General features: G+C 42.1%; 1 protein-coding gene across 1 annotated transcript in view; it reads right to left on the bottom strand.

Annotated features, from left to right (window-relative positions):
- The window catches only part of LOC149457290 (metabotropic glycine receptor-like), a 286,252-nt gene that overhangs the window by 63,478 nt on the left and 202,875 nt on the right, over positions 1 to 19,899 (bottom strand). Inside the window, exons 5-10 of the mRNA XM_089683948.1 lie at positions 5,408 to 5,476; positions 5,212 to 5,321; positions 4,429 to 4,667; positions 4,188 to 4,326; positions 3,792 to 3,897; positions 3,563 to 3,709 (exon numbers count right to left, since the gene is read on the bottom strand). Of these exons, the coding sequence (XP_089540074.1) occupies positions 3,563 to 3,709; positions 3,792 to 3,897; positions 4,188 to 4,326; positions 4,429 to 4,667; positions 5,212 to 5,321; positions 5,408 to 5,476 (810 nt within the window). The remainder of the gene's footprint in view (positions 1 to 3,562; positions 3,710 to 3,791; positions 3,898 to 4,187; positions 4,327 to 4,428; positions 4,668 to 5,211; positions 5,322 to 5,407; positions 5,477 to 19,899) is intronic.

Consider the following 19,899-nt stretch of genomic DNA (forward strand, 5'->3'; position numbering starts at 1 on the left):
TATAATTTGGGTATAAAAAATTATCCTATACTTCTCTTTTAACTTCTAGCAAAGGAATATGTTTTGTAATATTGGAAGGTTAGTCCTGGCCCTTTCAATTTGTAATGATACCATGTAAGCTGAAGAGCACCCAGTGCTCTCTTTTAAGTTTATGGCTTGGGCATGGTTCCTTTGCTAGGCAGGATGGGGTATGGAAGCTTTTAAAAGACTAAATAATTTTGTTACTTTTTACAGATTTTTTGGTAAATGGGGTTCATTTATTAAAACTGCAGAGTGCAAAATCTGGTGCAGCTCTTCACAGAAACCAATCAGCTTCCAGGTTTGTCAAAGCTTCATTGAACAAACTGAAGTTAGAAGCTGATTGGCTACCATGTACAGCTGCATCAGATTTTGCACTCTCCAGTTTTAGTAAGGCTAGGTTCACACCTATGCAGGTTACGTTTGAGCCATTTCTGCATTGCATTTTGCGTTGGGTTTTGCGTTGTTGCACTTGCGTTTTTGCTGTGTTTTTGCGTTTTTTCTTCTTTTTCTTGTTGCTAGGAAGATTTAAAAATGCAGCAAAAACGCAATACATGCTTTTCTGCAGTGTTTTCATTGAAGTCTATGGAACCAAATACGCAACCTTTTGAGTTCAAGAAAGTCCCTGACGCTTAGGTGTGAACCTAGGGTAAATCAACCCCTATGTTATATATATAAAAAGCCACAGAGCAACACGTGTGAAAACAATGATACATTTTTCCAAGCCTCCTAATGCTAAACAAGCCACCCCATAGAGGAATATAAAGTGCTAAGGCAACTAGGGGTAGGGGATAAACTTCCTACCTGGAGCATTCTGTGTTAACAAGGCGCTGATTAGTGAACACACTTGGATTTGGTTTGAGCAGGGATCGGTGAACATGACTAAAGTTTGAGTGCTGAATCCGAACCCCATTGAAAGCAATGGGAGCCAAATACTGAACAGCATTTCTAGCCATTTCCTCGGCTAACAGGCAAGGGATTATCAAACTAATGGTATGAGAGGCTGGGCACTGCCATGGGTCACATATACCACAGCAAAAAAAGTGAAACATTAAAAATGCAAAGCTTCATTACATAACATGTAACACATCTTAGGGATGCCCTGACCCTGCCTGTAAAGTGATGGTACCAAAATCTGCAGGTCTGGTACTAATTTTAAGGGTGACCCCACAAAAAGTCTTGGAATCCCCCCATAAATCAAAACCAAACTGTTATCCTTTTATTGTTAAACCAATAAGCCCCTCCCCCCAGGGCTAGGGTTGTGGGGAAGCAGTCCTCATCAATATGGGACAAGGTGCTTTGCCAGGGGGTTCTTGCTCATCTCCCCCCTTTCCTGGTCAGCCAGGCTGCATGCTTGTGGGGAGGTGCAGCGTGGTGCGGCTATAGTTAGGACACAGAATCTGGTTGCAATAAAACTGGGAACTTGTATTAAAGAGAATGCCAAACTAAAAACACTCCAGTGGAAGGGTGCCGCTTAGGGGAACCACTCACAGATTAGTTCAAAGGCAGAGATGCAGTGGAGAGAGATGCACCAACAGTGTCTCATTTCCTAGAAAATAGTGAATCCCTACCCTGTCTCTACTCATCAGGAACCTTTCCCTGCCACTAGTCACTATACCTGTCAGATGATGTCTCCCTCCCTACTCTACCCACTTCGCAAAATGCATGCCAAAACCAGTGGTAGGGCCCTACTGACCCAAGATGGCCACCTGAGGTCACATTGATGCAGTGTAGCATACCAGAATGCTGCTCCATGACCCAGGAAACAATAGAGAATCCAAGTTTCCTTTGGCTTCCTCTCCAGGCTGTGGTACCACTTAGTTGAGTGCCACCTACAGTGGAAAAAACTGCACTGCACTGCACCTGCCTACATGCTCAGATATAGGTCTGATATGGGGGGTTTTCTTCTTTTTTTTATTGATTTTTGCATGGGATGACATCCTGTTCATGTGTGATAGTGACCAGTCTGTACTGCTACTACGTGGCTTGTGTGGTAACATGCTCACATATTTCTGACATCACAATATGGCCATGAGATCCCAGGCATACATGGTAGTGACAGTAGAGACTTGAATCTTGCTGCCATATTTATGATAGACAATGCACATGCATGTTTGGCTAAAGAGTACAGCAAATACATCAGGATTATGGAGAGAATATGATGCATGGCTGCCATATTGCTACAAATAATACACAAGTGCCTAGGAGTTATTGAAACATCACTCTGCATGTCTTAGCTCTTCTTAATGACACGACCACATATGCAATGGGACTCTGCCCCAGGTACAATTTTTGAATTCAGCTACACAAATGTTATTTACCTCTAAATAAATAATGTAATATTTTCTGTTTATACATTTTGTAGGTTTGTACTTGATAAATAAAGAATTAATTGCACTATTTTCACAAACGCCTAGAACATTTCAAACTACTGTATATATAACACCAATATTGCATACCTTTTTTCTCAAAAAAACCTTTTTGTCCCCTTGACAGATTCACTGTTACCAACTCACAGCTGATGCTGATAGAACAGTAAATCGGGGGGTCAATTCTGGGATCCAACAAGAAGCTCTGTACTTCTTTCCTGTTTTTGTTTTTCTTCAGAGTTTTTTAAAGCAGTTTAGCATTTTAAATGTTTCACTTAAAGTAGGGATGCACAGCTACTGTTTTTTTTTTTTTTTATCGGCGAGTACTGATACCTACGGTCAAGTACTCACCGATACCAATTACCGATAGTTTGTAGTGTGATTTGTGTAAATACAAAATGTATAGATGCAAATTGCACTGCAAAGATTAGCATGCAATTTGAAGAGGAATGCAATTTCCGTCCCAATCGTATGCAATTTCCCAACTGCTCCTGTGTGAATCCAGGCTTGTCATAGCCCGAGTTCACACAGAAGCAATGCGGGAAACCTCCCTGCATGGATCCCAGGCTGAGCAGAGAGTGGGTGTGTGGGGATGTATATTATAGAGGCAGTTGCTCCATATTCTACGGGGTAGGAGAAGAGAGAAAGCGGCGGGGATTTTAAATCCTCTCTTTCCTTTCCTTGCAGCAATGACAGTTTGGGCTAGAGGGCTTTTGATTGGTCAGCACCGTCACCCAGCTAATCTTTGCATGCAATGTGTATTGATGTAAATTGCACTGCAAAATATGTTTCTGGTATCGGGAGCATTTTCACAAGTTCTTGTACTTGTGAAAATACTTGGTATCGGCACATCCCTAACTTGAAGCATTATTAAAATTAATTATTTTTTTCTTTGGTATGTGATCCTCAGGGAAGGGTAGCCCCCTGTTATTTGACAATTCCTTGCCTAAAAAATAGCCACTATTGGTTTTTAGCATTTGACTCCCATTGACTTCAACGGGGTTTGGATTCAGCACCTGAACTGTAGTAATGTTTGCAAACTCACTACAAATCGAACCCAGGTAAGTTTAGCTTATCCCTAATTGGCAGTGACTGAACAGCTTGTGTATGCATAGCGTTGCCTTGGTATTATGTTCACAGTTACGATATCATGTGCGTCACATCTCAGTCCTTACTCTGATATCATCTGGGTCCAGACTGTGCTCACTCCAGGCGGAGGTGATGCTGCTATTTAAATTGGATCGAGAACGCCTCAAGTCCAGCTCATCTTCATACACTTCAGCTGCAATCTCTTCCTGTAGAGGACCTCCTGCATGCAAGAACTAACAAAGACATTTACAGTAGGATCGGGTAGTAAAATCTTTCCTACAGAAGTGTATGAACCCATAAGCATGAATGAATTACCTTGGGCACAAACAGTAAGGTGAGTGTCATTGTGACTGTCCCATGTGTGTGAATGAAGAACAGAAGAAGTGTCCAGTCCGGTTGAAGTGATGGAACCATAACAAACCTAGAGTGAAGAACACAGTGTAACATATACTCACAAAGGTGACATGTGCACCAAATTCTGTGCTTGGGGAAGTGGTGCTGTGCTTATGATTGGTGCCATGTACAAAGACCAGGGCTGTTATACATGCAATTTTGATATTTTCTCTTGGAAATAATTTTGAGTTTTTGTTTAAGAAAGGAAAGAAAATATTTTACTCACCTGTATCTCCTTAACACGAGCAAGGAATTCTACAATCTGTAAAACACATTCAAGGAAAGATATATGTGCACACTGTTGCATTCTGACCTCACCTGAGTATATGGAATGCAGTAGATATAAGCATCTCATTGTGTATTGCCAGTCCCATGTAACGAGGCTCATGGAAAGCAGAGGGCACAGTACGAGCTCCATAACATAGGTAACTGCCCCAGCACAAAAACAAGAGCTCACCTAGGGAAAAGGCACAGAATGTGGTCGATTCAGACCCATGCATATACAACAGCAAGAGATTTGAGCAAATAGATTCAAATGAACACAACGTGCTAAGCTTACCCACAGCCATCATGTAGTCCCAGCGGTCATAATCACACATGTAAAACATAAGACCTTCTTGAGTTTGTGAGTGAACAACCACAGGCACTCCTCTTTGCACATTCTCCATTGTTCCCACTGTCCATCCCACAAGAAACCATATACACACCATCACCATAACGCTTAACATGCGTAATAAACGCATACTGGTCATGTAGGGAATACGCTGAGCAGTCCTCGAAAGGAAAATTTTCATCACTCTGTGTCAACAAAAATTTTTAAATTATATGTTTAGCATTCTCATTTACCAATATTTTAAAATCTGACATTAAGTATATTTCAAAGTCCTAGAAAACTGAACAGTTTTGACTTAGAAACTAAATTGCATTCCCAGAAGGATCACCCTGCCATCCTGTTGAATATTCAAGTCTTGGACATTGTAGATATGGTAGAGCTGCTAAAGAATAATGTCACAATACTACTTCTAGTAATACATATACATATAAATGTAGCACATAAGCAAGGTAGAAGATATTTGATTGAATAAGAGAATCACCCCTATATGGGTGAAGACAGACTTCATGGCAAAACATGTTTAAAGAAATTTGTGTTTGTCAGCCATATTTTATAAACTCATTAGATCCTCATTCTTCTATTCATTAACCTATGACATGGATAATTTGATTGGTAACAGTGAATAACACAAATAGTTCTATGGATACTTTTGATCATGCAACCTATGACTACAGTCTTTGAGAAACCTAATGCATTATCAATTAAAGCAGTACAACCAACATTGCTCACCTGTAAAGTTTAAGAACAATGGTTCCATATACTATGCAGAAGCCAAGAACTCTAACCCAACGAAGGGCAATGCAACGAAAAACACCAGGTTTAAAATATACAATGAATACCTGAAAAAAAACAAAAATATCTTATAACACTATTGTGCAAGATTTGTATTATACAAGGGAAAACAAATACCTCTGATTTCACTCACTGGAAAGTAGAGCAGCAGTGACCCAAAGAGGATTGTCTCCAGGAGAATAAGACCTGAGGCCCGGATCCTCTAGATGGGAAGAGACAAGGTGCAGATGTTAACATTCAACAACACGCAATCTTTGGCAACCCAGCTGTTGATAAAATTAAGATTAGATATCATGGTGAGTAAATTATAATCAAAAGACCTTCAGAAAGCATTACACTCAGCATTACCCCTTGGCAGTGGCTGGCTTGAGGTAATCCAGGTACTGACTATTATTCAAATTGTAAACCATGTAACAACAGTCCACTTCATGTCTACCAAAAGGACAAAAGCATTGTTGCACCTTCCCAAATATATTAAATCAACCATATCTAATTTCAAAAACAATTCATTGTTCACTAGTCACACAGTGAAAGTAAATACATAAACAATTGTCTGTGTGACCAAAAACTATATAACTTCATAGAATATGGATGTCCAGTCCTTTCAAATATGATACATCTCTGGCAATGCTCAAATATGTGCGTTGTGAAGACCAACACCTATGCACCACTACGCTCACCTCCAAAATAGACCTGCAATCTTGAGGTCTCAGTGGGGCTCTTTAAATGTTTCCACCTACGCTCACCAGTAATACTAGTAATAATAGTACTCCCAGGCCTTGTATGGGGTATGCTGTGCTCTCCCTTTCTTCTGTGTTATACTTGCAAGAAACAGAATTATCTAGTGTAGTATAATAAAAGATGCGTAACCTGAAGGTGTCAGGTCTATTTTGGAGGTGAGCGCAGTGGTGAATAGGTGGTGGACTTTACAACGCACATATTTGAGCTTTGCAAGAGATGTCGCATATTGAAAAGGACTGCACATCCATATTCTGTGAAGTTATATAATTTTTGGTCACATGGACAATTGTTTATGTATTTACTTTCACTGTGTGACTAGTGGACAATGAATTGATTGCTTTTGGAATTAGGTATTGGTTTATTTGGGAAGGCGCAACAATTTATTATATTTCTATGGTTATTGTTTGTTGTGGGAACACAATTATTGTTTGCAGCCATCTCACATATTTATAAGGATTATTTGTATTTACTGTATATGCACCATATATACAAATGGTGTTCAGACACTCTAAACTGTATATATTACAATTTGTTCAGACACTCTATACTGTATATAGAGCACTTGCACATAGAGGCGCGGGACATACTTTTCATTTATAGTTTTGCAAAAAATCAGAAATTGAGGGATCTTTTGGTTCATGCTGACCCTCACAGCAAATACATTAAAACCTTGTTGTTTTTTTCAGAATTGAAAGTTTTTATGTTACAACTGCAGTATCTGTACCCCTTGATTTTTGGCTTATAGGTCTTCCATCCTCACACTGGTCACCAGTTTAGTATGATTACTTTAATTCACACTACTGAGCTGTGTCTAGATGTTAAAATGGACATGCTGCTTGGTTGATACTGTAAAACCATTGAACCTATGTTATAGCAGAACAGTCTTTAAAAACAAGTGCTTTGAGTGCCCCCCCCCCCTTCAAGAATGATAAAATAGCAACAATTACCTGCAATAGACCATGTAATAAAACAAATTATGGGAGGTGATAGAAAATGCATGCTGCTGCAATGTGAAACATTTTGAATTCACCGATTAGGAACCGTCATTCAAAAGGGCCTTGATACTGAGTTGTCATTTTCCACCTGCAGTGATGTGATAATTTCTTTGCCCATTTTCCAGTGTATACTTCTATTATGCAGTGTTTGTTTTGCTCTTTTCGAATATGGCTGCTATGCTCTCTGGGCACTGAGGTTGAGGTCATCAGAGAGAGAACTTGTGTGAAAAGGAGAAAGTGTGGTTTTCCTGGGAGAGAGCTCAGACTTTATGTGTTGCAGCCTCCCCTCACTGAGACATGCAAAAAGACTGTTAATGCTTTAATGTTCCTGTTTGGAAGATACTTTATGTTGTATGGTTCACTGAATGTTATTTCTTCAATACATGGACTTTCATATACAATGCTGTGTGGATTACTGCAGCACAGTGGCTTAGTGGTTAGCACTTCCGCCTGGCAGTACTAGGGTTGTTGGTTTGAATCCCAACCACAGCACCACCTGCCTGGAGTTTGCATGTTCTCCATGTGCCTGCATGGGTTTCCTCCAGGTACTCTGATTTTCTCCCACACTCCAAAGACATGCAGGTAGGTTAATTGGATCCTGTCTAAATTGTCCATAGTATGGGTATGTATGAATGGGAGTTAGATTGTACACCCCTTGAGGGTTAGGGACTGATGTGAATGTACTATATATATATGTAAAGTGCTGTGTAAAATTGACAGTGCTATATAAGTACCTGAAATAAATAAAAAAAATTAAAATAAATGTGGATGATACATTTCTCAGTTGGGATTTCACTTGTTATCCACAAGCCCCAATTGAGTGGAGGCACTAGCACTTGTTAGAGATCTTGTCCTGATCACACAGATTATAAGGACTCTGCTTCTAAATACTATACAGGTGGCTCCATCATACCCCAGTAGCCGCAAAGAGTGTAAAAATAGTGCTACACGCCTATACACTACAATTTCTATTATTAGTATCTAACTATTTATTAGTAGCCAGGGATAGGTATATGGCCATTAGCCCTGTTAAACCCATCAAGTTTTCATTATTAACTTTTTGATTGCAATTTGCTAGTGTTAAATTTCTTTTTCATAAATTCCTATTCCAGCTCTGTGCAACATGCTTTGTAAGTGTCACCTGGCATTTTGTCACTAATATGGGACATTTTTTAATACTTTTTTATCTCCACATTTATTGTATTTGGTTTATTTGTTGTTGTTCCACTATGATCATTACACCTGTACCTTTCTCCATGATGCACCTGATCATGCACTGCTCCATTTTATATGTATTCTAAGATTTACGTGTTGTCATCTGTTGTTTTTATTTCCAGGGTTGCCACAAGAGAGTGTTCTGCAATTTACACAGTGACATTATCACATTGATACAGATAATTAGTGACTGGGTGTTTGAACATGTTATTATGGTGTAGCTCCCTGCTAGAATAGGTGCTAAGATGTACACTTAGATTAGTGTAGTTTGCTCTTCTGCTTAACAGGGAAGCTAGGAGGTAAATCTATCCTTGGCATCTTGCTTAATGGAGTGTTATAATCTATTAGTCAGGACTGCTCATGATGCTCTGGTGCTGTTGAGTTTGCCTTGAGCTCCTCCTACCATCTGTAAACCACTAGAGCTTTCCAGAACATACAGTAGGTGGGAGCTTGGAAAATGAACAACATGAATATGATTACAGCTCTGGCAATTACAGGAAAGGGTGGCTTCATTGCGTGCTGGAAACAGGTATTTATATTCTAGGAGCACATAGTTACATAGTTAGTCTGGCTGAAAAAAGACTAAAGTCCATCCAGTTCAACCATAAAAAAAAAAAAAGTTAGAATCCTATACCCAAAGTTGATCCAGAGGAAGGCAAAAAACCCCCCAGCAAAGCACGATTACATATGGATTTTTCCAAGCTCATAGACTTTACCTTACACATTAGCCATGGGCTCAGGGTCCTTCCCAGAGTGGAATGCACCAAGCCAGGATGAGGCAGGCTTGCCTCCCATGGCACCTTCTGCCAAGAGGCCTCAGGTGGGCGACCTGAGGGCCTGAATCTGGAACTGACATGTTTCCCTGGTTTTCGTAAAAGCTGACTGAGGGGGAGTCCGCTAAGGATCTGTCTGGTATCATTGAGAGAGGCTACTGGTTGTTCTACAAAAGCCTGTACAGACATTGTGGGATCCCAGGGACCTGGTGCTGTTAACCCCCCTCTGCTGTTCTCTAGTCAGCTAAGGGCCCAGCTAGAGGAATCACTGGCTTGTGACCCGAAGAGCTGTCTACCTGCCACTTACTCCAAGGGACTTTGCTCAAGCTTCTTTACTACTACATTGCCATTTCAGGAGAAGTCTGCCATCTGCTCCCAGCATGAGAATTCTCCTAAGGCTCCATCTTAGAACAGCTAGTGTTCTCAAGTTGTGAATAGTTTAGTTTCGGAGTATCCTACTGCTACCCCCTAACGCTATCCAAGTTCTTCAAATAAAACTACAAAACAACATCCCTAGACTGGTCTCCAATGAGCTAAATGTCTATGCACCTGGCTGTGGGAAAATACCTTGTGCCTGGCTGTCAGCTTAGTAGTGCAGAATACTCGGGCAATACTGCTACTGCTACGGGGGTAGTGCTACAATGGACTTTCCTGAGTGAGTTTTTAGCCTTGTGATCTACATCCTAAGTAAGGGGTGAGTATGGCTGAGGCAAACCTTCCACATATAAGACATTAGACATTTTACAGGACAATGTAAGTGTATTGGTCCATCATCTGAGGCTTAAATAGAAACTGCATAGAACATCAAATCAACAGCATAAAACACACAAAATAAATTAAACAAATGGCTTGAAGGAGTTCTATGGTCACAGCATACACTTTCATTTTATAACATCAGCATTGTAATATCAATACAAACAATAGTTATTATTGACAACCCAATATACTTGAAAAATCTCCTTTCATGTTGTAAGTGCGAATGAGGAAAGAACAAACAGAAGGCACACAGGCCTAGTGCATTACCATAAAAAATGTTTAATAAGAAATAAAGTAGGTACTCACAAACGACAATAAAGTCAAGGCACGTCATAAAAACAGCTGGGTCAACACCGCGCTGAGTAACAGACCGCAATTGGGAGTGTAGACATCCAATAGGCTGACGCGTTTTGAGGACTTGCCTCTTCCTCAGAGCCAACTGACCAAATGTCAAATGTCTGCTCCCTCTTTTATATGCTCACTACTAGCTGAACCAAAGGTCACATGGGCCGTCCTGGACACTCCCCTATGCAGGTGGAGGGGTCACAGGGGCAATAGACATAGTGTAAGTAAACACAAAAGATCTATAAAAATATATAAATATATATGTGTAAATAAAACCATTGAAACTAGTGACAATCATAAAATCATATAGAATAAAGTGCAACAGCGCTAGGTGTCTGATAATTGATAGGAGAAATAAATGAATAAATAAATAAATAAATGAAACAAGCAGCTAGCATAGGAAGTAAACCTCGAGAACTTCGGATAGTAAATTGACCATAAAAAATATGCAGCGCTCATATGCTAGATAACATCATGATCGCATAAATTAAACAAAAATTCATGATTAAAATAAAGCATTAAAATATTAAACTTGTGACTTCTGTGGTGCATCCAAGGTTGAGAAACCAGAAGAAAGTTTGTGACTCTTGTGGTAAAGAACTGAGAATAGCTTGCACTAACCAGATGTCTCAGCACATGGAGCGTGGAGTAATTAAAAAATATTTTTTTTTATTTATTTCCTATATATTTATATTTCTTATGCTTCCATGTTTATGCATACACACGTATACCATACATTATACCAATTTTACCAGATATTATATTGTAACAATACTTATTTCATTTTATTTTATTTAAACTTTGTAAACCATATTGTAAACCATATTGTAAACCATATTAAGAAGTTTTGTAACATTTTATATTAACATTTATGTTTATACTAGTGATTTATCTCCTTTGTCCTTTATATAGTATCGCATATGCATATCCATCCATGGTGCACTGCATTGCCACACATGCCTAAGTTTCATCACATATGACTATACTAGAATAATAATACACACCCTGTAGGCTGCATTTCTATGAATTAATAAGTGTCTCTGCTGGGTTTCAGATCTACGCTCTTCATTAAATCCATGTCCCATGGTTGTCTATGGCAAGCAGAGCACTATGCAGCTTCGTAGTGTCGTTCATCCATTCATCCATCCATCCATTTATTTATATGCGAGCAGTGCAGTGCATCACCAGGGAAGGATTTTTAATATATATACAGTGGGGATCGAAAGTTTGGGCACCCCAGCTAATAATTTGTATTAATGTGCATAAAGAAGCCAAGGAAAGACGGAAAAATCTCCAAAAGGCATCAAATTACAGATTAGACATTCTTATAATATGTCAACAAAAGTTAGATTTTATTTCCATCATTTACACTTTCAAAATAACAGAAAACAAAAAAATGGCGTCTGCAAAAGTTTGGGCACCCTGCAGAGTTAATATCTTGTACTGCCCCCTTTGGCAAGTATCACAGCTTGTAAACGCTTTTTGTAGCCAGCCAAGAGTCTTTCAATTCTTGTTTGAGGTATCTTTGCCCATTCTTCCTTACAAAAGTCTTCCAGTTCTTTGAGATTTCTGGGCTGTCTGTCACGCACTGCTCTTTTAAGGTCTATCCATAGATTTCCAATATGTTGAGGTCAGGAGATTGTGAAGGCCATGGCAAAACCTTCAGTTTACGCCTCTTGATGTAATCCCCCATGGATTTCGAGGTGTGTTTAGGATCATTATCCATTTGTAGAAGCCATCCTCTCTTTAACTTCAGCTTTTTCACAGATGGCATCAAGTTACCATCCAAAATTTGCTGAAATTTTATTGAATCCATTTTTCCTTCTACTCGTGAGATGTTCCCTGTGCCACTGGCTGCAACACAACCCCAAAGCATGATTGATCCAACCCCATGCTTAACAGTTGGACAGAGGTTCTTTTCATTAAATTCTGTGCCCCTTCTTCTCCAAACGTACCCTTGCTCATTTCGGCCAAAAAGTAAAATTTTAACCTCATCGGTCCACAGAACTTGTTTCCAAAATGCATCAGGCTTGTCTATATGTTCATTTGCAAAGTTCAAACGATGATTTTTGTGGTGAGGACATAGAAGAGGTTTTCTTCTGATGACTCTTCCATGAAGACCATATTTGTACAAGTATCTCTTTATAGTGGAATAGTGTACCACAACTCCAGTGTGTGCCAGATCTTTCTGGAGGGATCATGCAGTCAAACGTAAGTTTTGAATTGTTTTTCTCACAATCCTGCGAGCTGTTCTGTCTGATATTTTTCTTGGTCTTCCAGATCTTGCTTTAACTTCCACTGTTCCTGATGACTGCCATTTCTTAATTACATTCCGAACAGAGGATATTGACATCTGAAAACGCTTTGCTATCTTCTTATAGCCTTCTCCAGCTTTGTGAGCGCCAACTATTTTCAGTTTCAGTTTTCTAGACAACTGCTTAGAAGAACCCATGGTGCTGATTGTTGGGGCAAGGTCAGATGAGTCTGGGCATTTAATACCTTTGAGATTGTCATCACCCAGAGGATGATTGAGAACAATCCATGACACTGGCAGATCTCAGCTTGGCAAAGGGGGCAGTGCATGCCATAAATTCTGCAGGGTGCCCAAACTTTTGCAGACGCCATTTTTTTGTTTTCTGTTATTTTGAAAGTGTAAATGATGGAAATAAAATCTAACTTTTGTTGACATATTATAAGAATGTCTAATCTGTAATTTGATGCCTTTTGGAGATTTTTCCATCTTTCCTTGGCTTCTTTATGCACATTAATACAAATTTTTAGCTGGGGTGCCCAAACTTTTGATCCCCACTGTATGTGTAACTTTCTACTTATTTATTTTTTATTTTTCATTTGCACGCCTCTTATGGTTCATATGATTTTATGATTGTCACTAGTTTCAATGGTTTTATTTATACATAAATATTTATATATTTTTATAGATCTTTTGTGTTTATTTATACTATGTCAATTGCCCCTGTGACTCCTCCACCTGCATAGGGGAGTGTCCAGGATGGCCCATGTGACCTTTGGTTCAACTAGTAGTGAGCATATAAAAGAGGGAGCAGACATTTGGTCAGTTGGCTCTGAGGCAAGTCCTCGAAACGCGTCAGCCTATTGAATGTCTACACTCCCTATTGCGGACTGTTACTCAGCGCGGTGTTGACCCAGCTGTTCTTTTATGACGTGCCTTGACTTTATTGTCGTTTGTGAGTACAACACCTACTTTATTTCTTATTAAACATTTTTTATGGTAATGCACTAGGCCTGTGCGCCCTCTGTTTGTTCTTTCCTCATTCAGTATATCTGGATTCCCCCGGTCTATTTGAGGGCAGCAAGGTGTGCATGTTCCAGGACATTCCTAATGTGGTTGTAGCCTGCATCGAGTCCATCCCCAAGTGCAGGAGCATTTGTGTATGTTGTAAGTGCGGGCCGGTCTGCTGGTCATCTTCTTTCTTTCAACAAGCTTCCTGGATTCTCTGCATGCTTTGTAGCTTCTTCTCTGCTGGTTATGTTCAGATTCTAAGGACTACATATCCCATGGCACATTGCTGCCTGCATACAGTGATTCCTGTACTCCCAAAATTCCTCCTCTCAGCACCTCTGTAGTTCAGAAGGCAGGGTTAACCTTAATGCACCTCCAATATGCAGCTCTGTCCACAACCCCCCCCCCCCTTATACTTACCTGAGCCTGATTCCAATCCAGTGATGTGTGTGAGAGCAGAGGCTCTCTTGGCTCTCACCCTCCTCATTGGCTCAGACACAGCAGCGGGAGCCATTGGCTCCCGCTGCTGTCAATTACAGCCAGAGAGGAGGGAGCAGGGGCCTGGGCCAAGCCAGGCCCTGTGTGTCTATGGACACACAAAGCCAGCTCTTGAGCAAACAAACACAAGTGCCTCTATAGAAAGTGGCTTGCCATGGGGACATTCAGTGGGGAGGAGGAGCCAGGAGCACCGGGAAGAGGAGGATTGAGGCTACTCTATGCAAAACCATTACACAGAGCAGGTATTGAAATGTTTGTTATTTTTTAAAAAATTTACATTTACAATCTCTTTAACTTAGGGGAGAAGGGCTTCTGCCCCCAAGGCTAGGGCTTTAGTGAAGTATTGGGCCAGCCATCAGTAGCCCAAAGTGATTACCCCCAATGCCCCCTTTGAGAGCATAACGTGTTTATTACCAGCTGCATAGGTAATAACTGGCTCCCTGTACATGTCTTCAAGCAAGTATGTGCCTGAAGTGAGTCACAGCATAAGCAGTCTGAAACCTGGCAGGGGAAGTCTTCAATTGCTAACTTCCCTGGTGGGCTTTAATAGGTCACATGATCATCTGAGGAGGAACACTTCCTGTGTAGGGTGCAGAGATTATAGCTGAGAGCCAGTTACTGTAGGAGGTATGCAGGGCTGGTGATACTGCTAGGCGAACTAGGCAGCTACTTAAGACGCAACCATGGCCACTGGTTTCACTACTAGCCTGGCCAGGGAACATGAGGAGCTGAAGGCCGCCACCCTACACGGGGCTGGGGCAGGGACTGACTCTCTGCTGGCCAATCTGGAGAAAGCAGCAGCTACGGCAGATGCCCAGCATGGGGCTGCAGAGGAGGTCAGCAGCAGCTCAATGTGTGAGGAGGGTGACACCAAACCGGTTCCCAGGAGTCCAAGGACAGCTGGGTGGTGGAGAAGGAGGAGGAGGGCACCATGTCTCCATGTCACCATGGATGGATGAAACATTTTTCTCAGGCCAGTACTGCGCTATAGACCAATTTGTGACTGACTTCAGGAGCATGGAGAGGGCTGCTACTGGCTGCATGACACTGTCCATTTGTTGTCCAAGCAAGCCCAGAAACTGGCACTGCTGCCCTGGTGAGTCCGTTCTTACAGTCAACACATGGACAACTGACAGCTGTGCAGCCTGACTGGGCAGGACGGCTTATACTGTGTACACCTCAACAGTGGGCAGCACTGCTCATCTACTTTCCACATCCACTCACAGCTGTGCAGCCTGACCAGAGGGGGGTTCTTTTACTGACACCTGATAGATCAATGAGTAGTAGCAGTCATCACTTACAGTACCATGACAGGACACCATGGCAGCCCATACAAGGACTATGTCATTGAAGCACCCAGCTGTAACTTCATACTGGACAAAGACTCATCCATAGGGCAAGATGCCCGTACTTGTTGTCACATTTTTTTTTGGGGGGGGAGGGGTGCAAGTAGCTGGTCTTGCCTACGGTGCAAAATAGTCTAGCCTGGTCCTGCAGGTATAATAACTCACCACTAAAAGGGGACTGCCATAGGAGTTTGTTTATTCTTGCTTTTTTATCTCCACAGAATGCACTTTAAAAAACTACATGTCCCAGAAGAGAGGCTTGTTTGTTACTCACAAAGTGTTGAGTAAACAAAAGTGGCTAAAACTGAGTGTACTTAGAGTGGTTGTAAAGGCTCAGAATTTTTTACCTTCATACATTCTATGCATGAAGTTAAAAAAAAAAACCTTCTTTGTGCAGCATCCCCAGCCCCCCTAATACTCACCTAAGCCCCCTATCGATCCAGCAATGTTCACTGGAGTCTTGGCTATCCCAGGACTCCCTCTTCTCATTGGCTGAGACAGAAGCGAGAGCCATTGGCCATTGGGCAAGTACAGATAAAGAACGAATGAGAAGAGAGAGGGGGGCAGGGGCCAAGCCGGGGCACCATGTGTGAATGGACAAACAGAGCGGTGGGTGCCCCATTGCAAGGTGCTTGCTGTGGGGGCACCTGATAGGAGGGAAGGGCCAGGAGCGCTGGTGAGGGACCCGAGAAGATTAGGATCCGGGCACAGCAGGGAAGTATAGACATGTTTATTATTTTTTGTTTTAAAAAAAAATAAGCCTTTAGAATCACTTGAACCAGTTCCCCGCCACTGTATAGCAAAACTACTGCTACAGGGCATCAGGGCTGTGCAAAATCACGTGTATATATACTGTACGTGATTTTGCAATTCCAGGTAGGGGCAGCTACAGATGTCGATCACTGGGTCCCTCCGGAGATTCCCCGCCAGCACCCGACAATTGCTGAGGAATAGTGAAATAACACAGTGGAATAGTGTAAACAACACAGATCTCTCCCCTGCCAGCACCACCATGCTGCTTTGTATGGCTATGCATAGATATTAATAATAATAATAATAATAATAATAATAATAATGCCCGATCGCATGGAAGGACGGGAGATCGGTGAAGTTGAGATTCCCTGAAGACTTAAGTTACTTTTGTGAAAAATTTGAACTACAGATGTTAGAGATTGAGGGGTGATCTGTAGAAAGGAAAGAGAAAAATGGATCAGATGAGGAGAATTGACAAAGAGTATCTAGAAAGAAAGTGGTGGAGGGAAGGGCAACTGTGGTGGGAGGGAGGTGAGAGAGAGGACCCTCTTTTGATTTTTACCTTTTTTTCCCCTCTCTCTCTCCTTGACCTCTCCCATACCCCTGCCACCCCTTTTCTCACACCCATCTGGCAAATTCTCAGGGATCCCTTTCCTTGAAAGATGGGCCAAAGGGGGCCTCTAGGCTAAGGTAAATGTGCTTTAGACAGGATAGAGGGACATAACAATGAAGATTGGGCAGGTTGGGGTAGGGGATGGAGTATCATGGCAGGTAGTAGGGAGGCCAAACATGCTGCCAAGTTCAGACCAAAATAAGAGACATCGGGGTCTGAAGGGGTGTGCATGCTTAGAGTCCTACCCAGAAGAAGGAATCAACTGGGATTGTAGGCCACAGTTGATTCGATGACCAATAAAAAAAGGTCTTTGGGGATCTGGGGGGGAGGGATGGGTAGGTGGGGGGGGAAGGAGAAGAAGAGAAAAAAGTGTAGGTCTTCTTGTTCTAAAAAGTAGTCTACGTTTACCCCTACAAAGGATGTATAGAGGAAAGCAATCAAATAAGATGAAGGAATATGGTTAATTTTATGACATATAATGTAAAAGGACTAAATACGCCAGCAAAAAGACATAAGTACTAAGGGAAATACATCAACGATCTACTGAAGTGGTGTTTCTTCAAGAGACACATATATCTCAGGATTCAAATATTAAGTTATATTCTAGATACTTACCAACCTGGTATTATGCGGATTCTCCAATAAGATGGGTAAAGGGAATGGCGATAGGGTTCGGAAAAAATATAAAATTCGCTATGGACAAACAGCTGGTAGACCCAGAAGGACAATATTTATTCTTAAGAGGAAAATTACAGGGAAGAGAGTGTACACTAGCAAATATTTATTGCCATAATAAAAACCTGATGAATTATTTGGATGGAATATTAATAAAACTTATGGATTTCAAAAGGGGTAGAATGATTGTGGTGGGAGAATTTAATTTCTGCATGGATCCAGAGATGGATGCCTCATCGTGCGTCCGGAGGGAAGGAGATAGGAGTCTAAAGAACATAAAAAAAGTTATATCAATGCCAGTTGATGGATGCCTGGAGGGTTAAACACCCAAGGGAAAGAGACTATACCTTCTTCTCTGAGGTGCATAGGATTTATTCAAGACTGGATTACATATTGATTGAACATAGACTCTTAGGCCCTGTTTCACTATTGGGCGTTGGCGCATATTCTTGGGCTTAAGCCCAATTTTCATGGGCGTCTGTCTATTTTTTACCCTGCAACCTAATTCACTATTGACCAGAGCCCATAAGCAGATGTCCAATCTAATTCACAAAAAGACACACGCCCGGAATCAGACTCACAAAGCAGACTTGCTAAGAAGCAAGTCTAACACCATGAAAAATCACTGCAGAGACATGTTCACTTAGAAATTTGCTTTGCCAAATATCAGGACTTCACTTTAAACAATATCTGCTATTTAAAAAAAAATTAAGAATGTGTTAAAAATCGTTTTTTTGAAGGAAATCGACACAGTAAAAATCTAGACGCCCGTGCAGTGTCTTTGGCAGATACAACTGAGCATGTGCAGAACACATTTTAGACTTCTGCCATGGGCGTTTGTTTTTTAGCCACTGACTAATAGTGAATCTTACTGTGGATTCCTCTGACAGCCGGCACTCGGTCACGACTACTGTGTTTAATAAACAGCACTCGGCATATCTTCATGTAATCTAATTTGATTTCCTTAGTTCTAGTGATTCTATTTTTGTTTCTTGTCCTTTATAATTATTTCTGTAATGATTTTACTTATTTCAAAGGTCTAGATAATATTTATTTTGACAGCTGAATGTAATAATAAAGGTCCGCAATAAAATAAAAAAAAAAAAACAGCGTGGGTCCCCCCTCTCATCCTTACCAAGCCCTTCAGGTCTGGTATGGATATTAAGGAGGAACTCCACACTGAAATTAAAAAAAAAAACAGCGTGGGTCCCCCTCAATATCCATACCAGACCCTTATCCGAGCATGCAGCCCGGCAGGTCAGGAAAGGGGGGGGGACGAGCGAGCGCCCCCCCTCCTGAACCATACCAGGCCACATGCCCTCAACATGGGGGGGTGCTTTGGGGCAGGGGGGCTCCCCCCCAAAGCACCTTGCCCCCATGTTGATGAGGACAAGGGCCTCTTCCCCACAACCCTGGCCGGTGGTTGTGGGGGTCTGCGGGCGGGGGGCTTATCAGAATCTGGAAGCCCCCTTTAACAAGGGGGCCCCCAGATCCCGGCCCCCCCCTACGTGAACGAGTCTGCGGTACATGGTCCAGCAGACTTATTCACAAAAAAACTAAGTGTGGTGTAAAAAAAACACAGTACAGGGTCTTTGACAAGTCCTTTATTAAAACAATGTCCCCCGAAGTAGATCCAACGTCAATCGCGGCGGCGGTGGCAGGGACCCAAAAAAAGAAAAAAAAAAAAAGATTCAGCTCCCGTCCGAGGCTTCCAGCCTTGTGAAGAAGAGGCTAGCTGACATTTCTTATATAGGTATGGGGCGGGGCCAGCCGGGGACATCATCCGAGTGACCCGCCCCATGTCACATGCTTGCTGTTCCCGGCTGGCCCCGCCCCATAGCTATATAAGAAATGTCAGACTGTCTCCTGCATCCAGCTAGTTAGCCTCAGTGGAGAGACAGGGTGACATTTCTCAAATAGGTAAGGGGCGGGGATGATGTGCCCGGCTGGCCCCGCCCCATACCTATATAAGAAATGTCAGCTAGCCTCTTCTTCACAACGTTGGAAGCCTCGGACGGGAGCGGAACCTTTTTTTTTTTTCTTTATTCGGGTCCCTGCCGCCGCCGCCGTGATTGACGTTGGATCCACTTCGGGGGACATTGTTTTAATAAAGGACTTGTCAAAGACCCTGTACTGTGTTTTTTTTACACCACACTTAGTTTTTTTGTGAATAAGTCTGCTGGACCATGTACCGCAGACTCGTTCACGTAGGGGGGGGGGGCGGGATCTGGGGGCCCCCTTGTTAAAGGGGGCTTCCAGATTCTGATAAGCCCCCCGCCCGCAGACCCCCACAACCACCGGCCAGGGTTGTGGGGAAGAGGCCCTTGTCCTCATCAACATGGGGACAAGGTGCTTTGGGGGGGGAGCCCCCCCTGCCCCAAAGCACCCCCCATGTTGAGGGCATGTGGCCTGGTATGGTTCAGGAGGGGGGGGGGTCGCTCGCTCGTCCCCCCCCCCCTTTCCTGACCTGCCGGGCTTCATGCTCGGATAAGGGTCTGGTATGGATATTGAGGGGGACCCACGCTGTTTTTTTTTTTAATTTCAGTGTGGAGTTCCCCCTTAATATCCATACCAGACCTGAAGGGCTTCGTAAGGATGAGAGGGGGGACCCACGCTGTTTTTTTTATTATTTATTTAATTCACGGAAATAATT

This window comes from Staurois parvus, unplaced genomic scaffold, assembly GCF_062004578.1.
Source record: "Staurois parvus isolate SC_StPar_1 unplaced genomic scaffold, SC_StPar_1.0 ptg000328l, whole genome shotgun sequence".
Lineage (NCBI taxonomy): Eukaryota > Metazoa > Chordata > Amphibia > Anura > Ranidae > Staurois > Staurois parvus.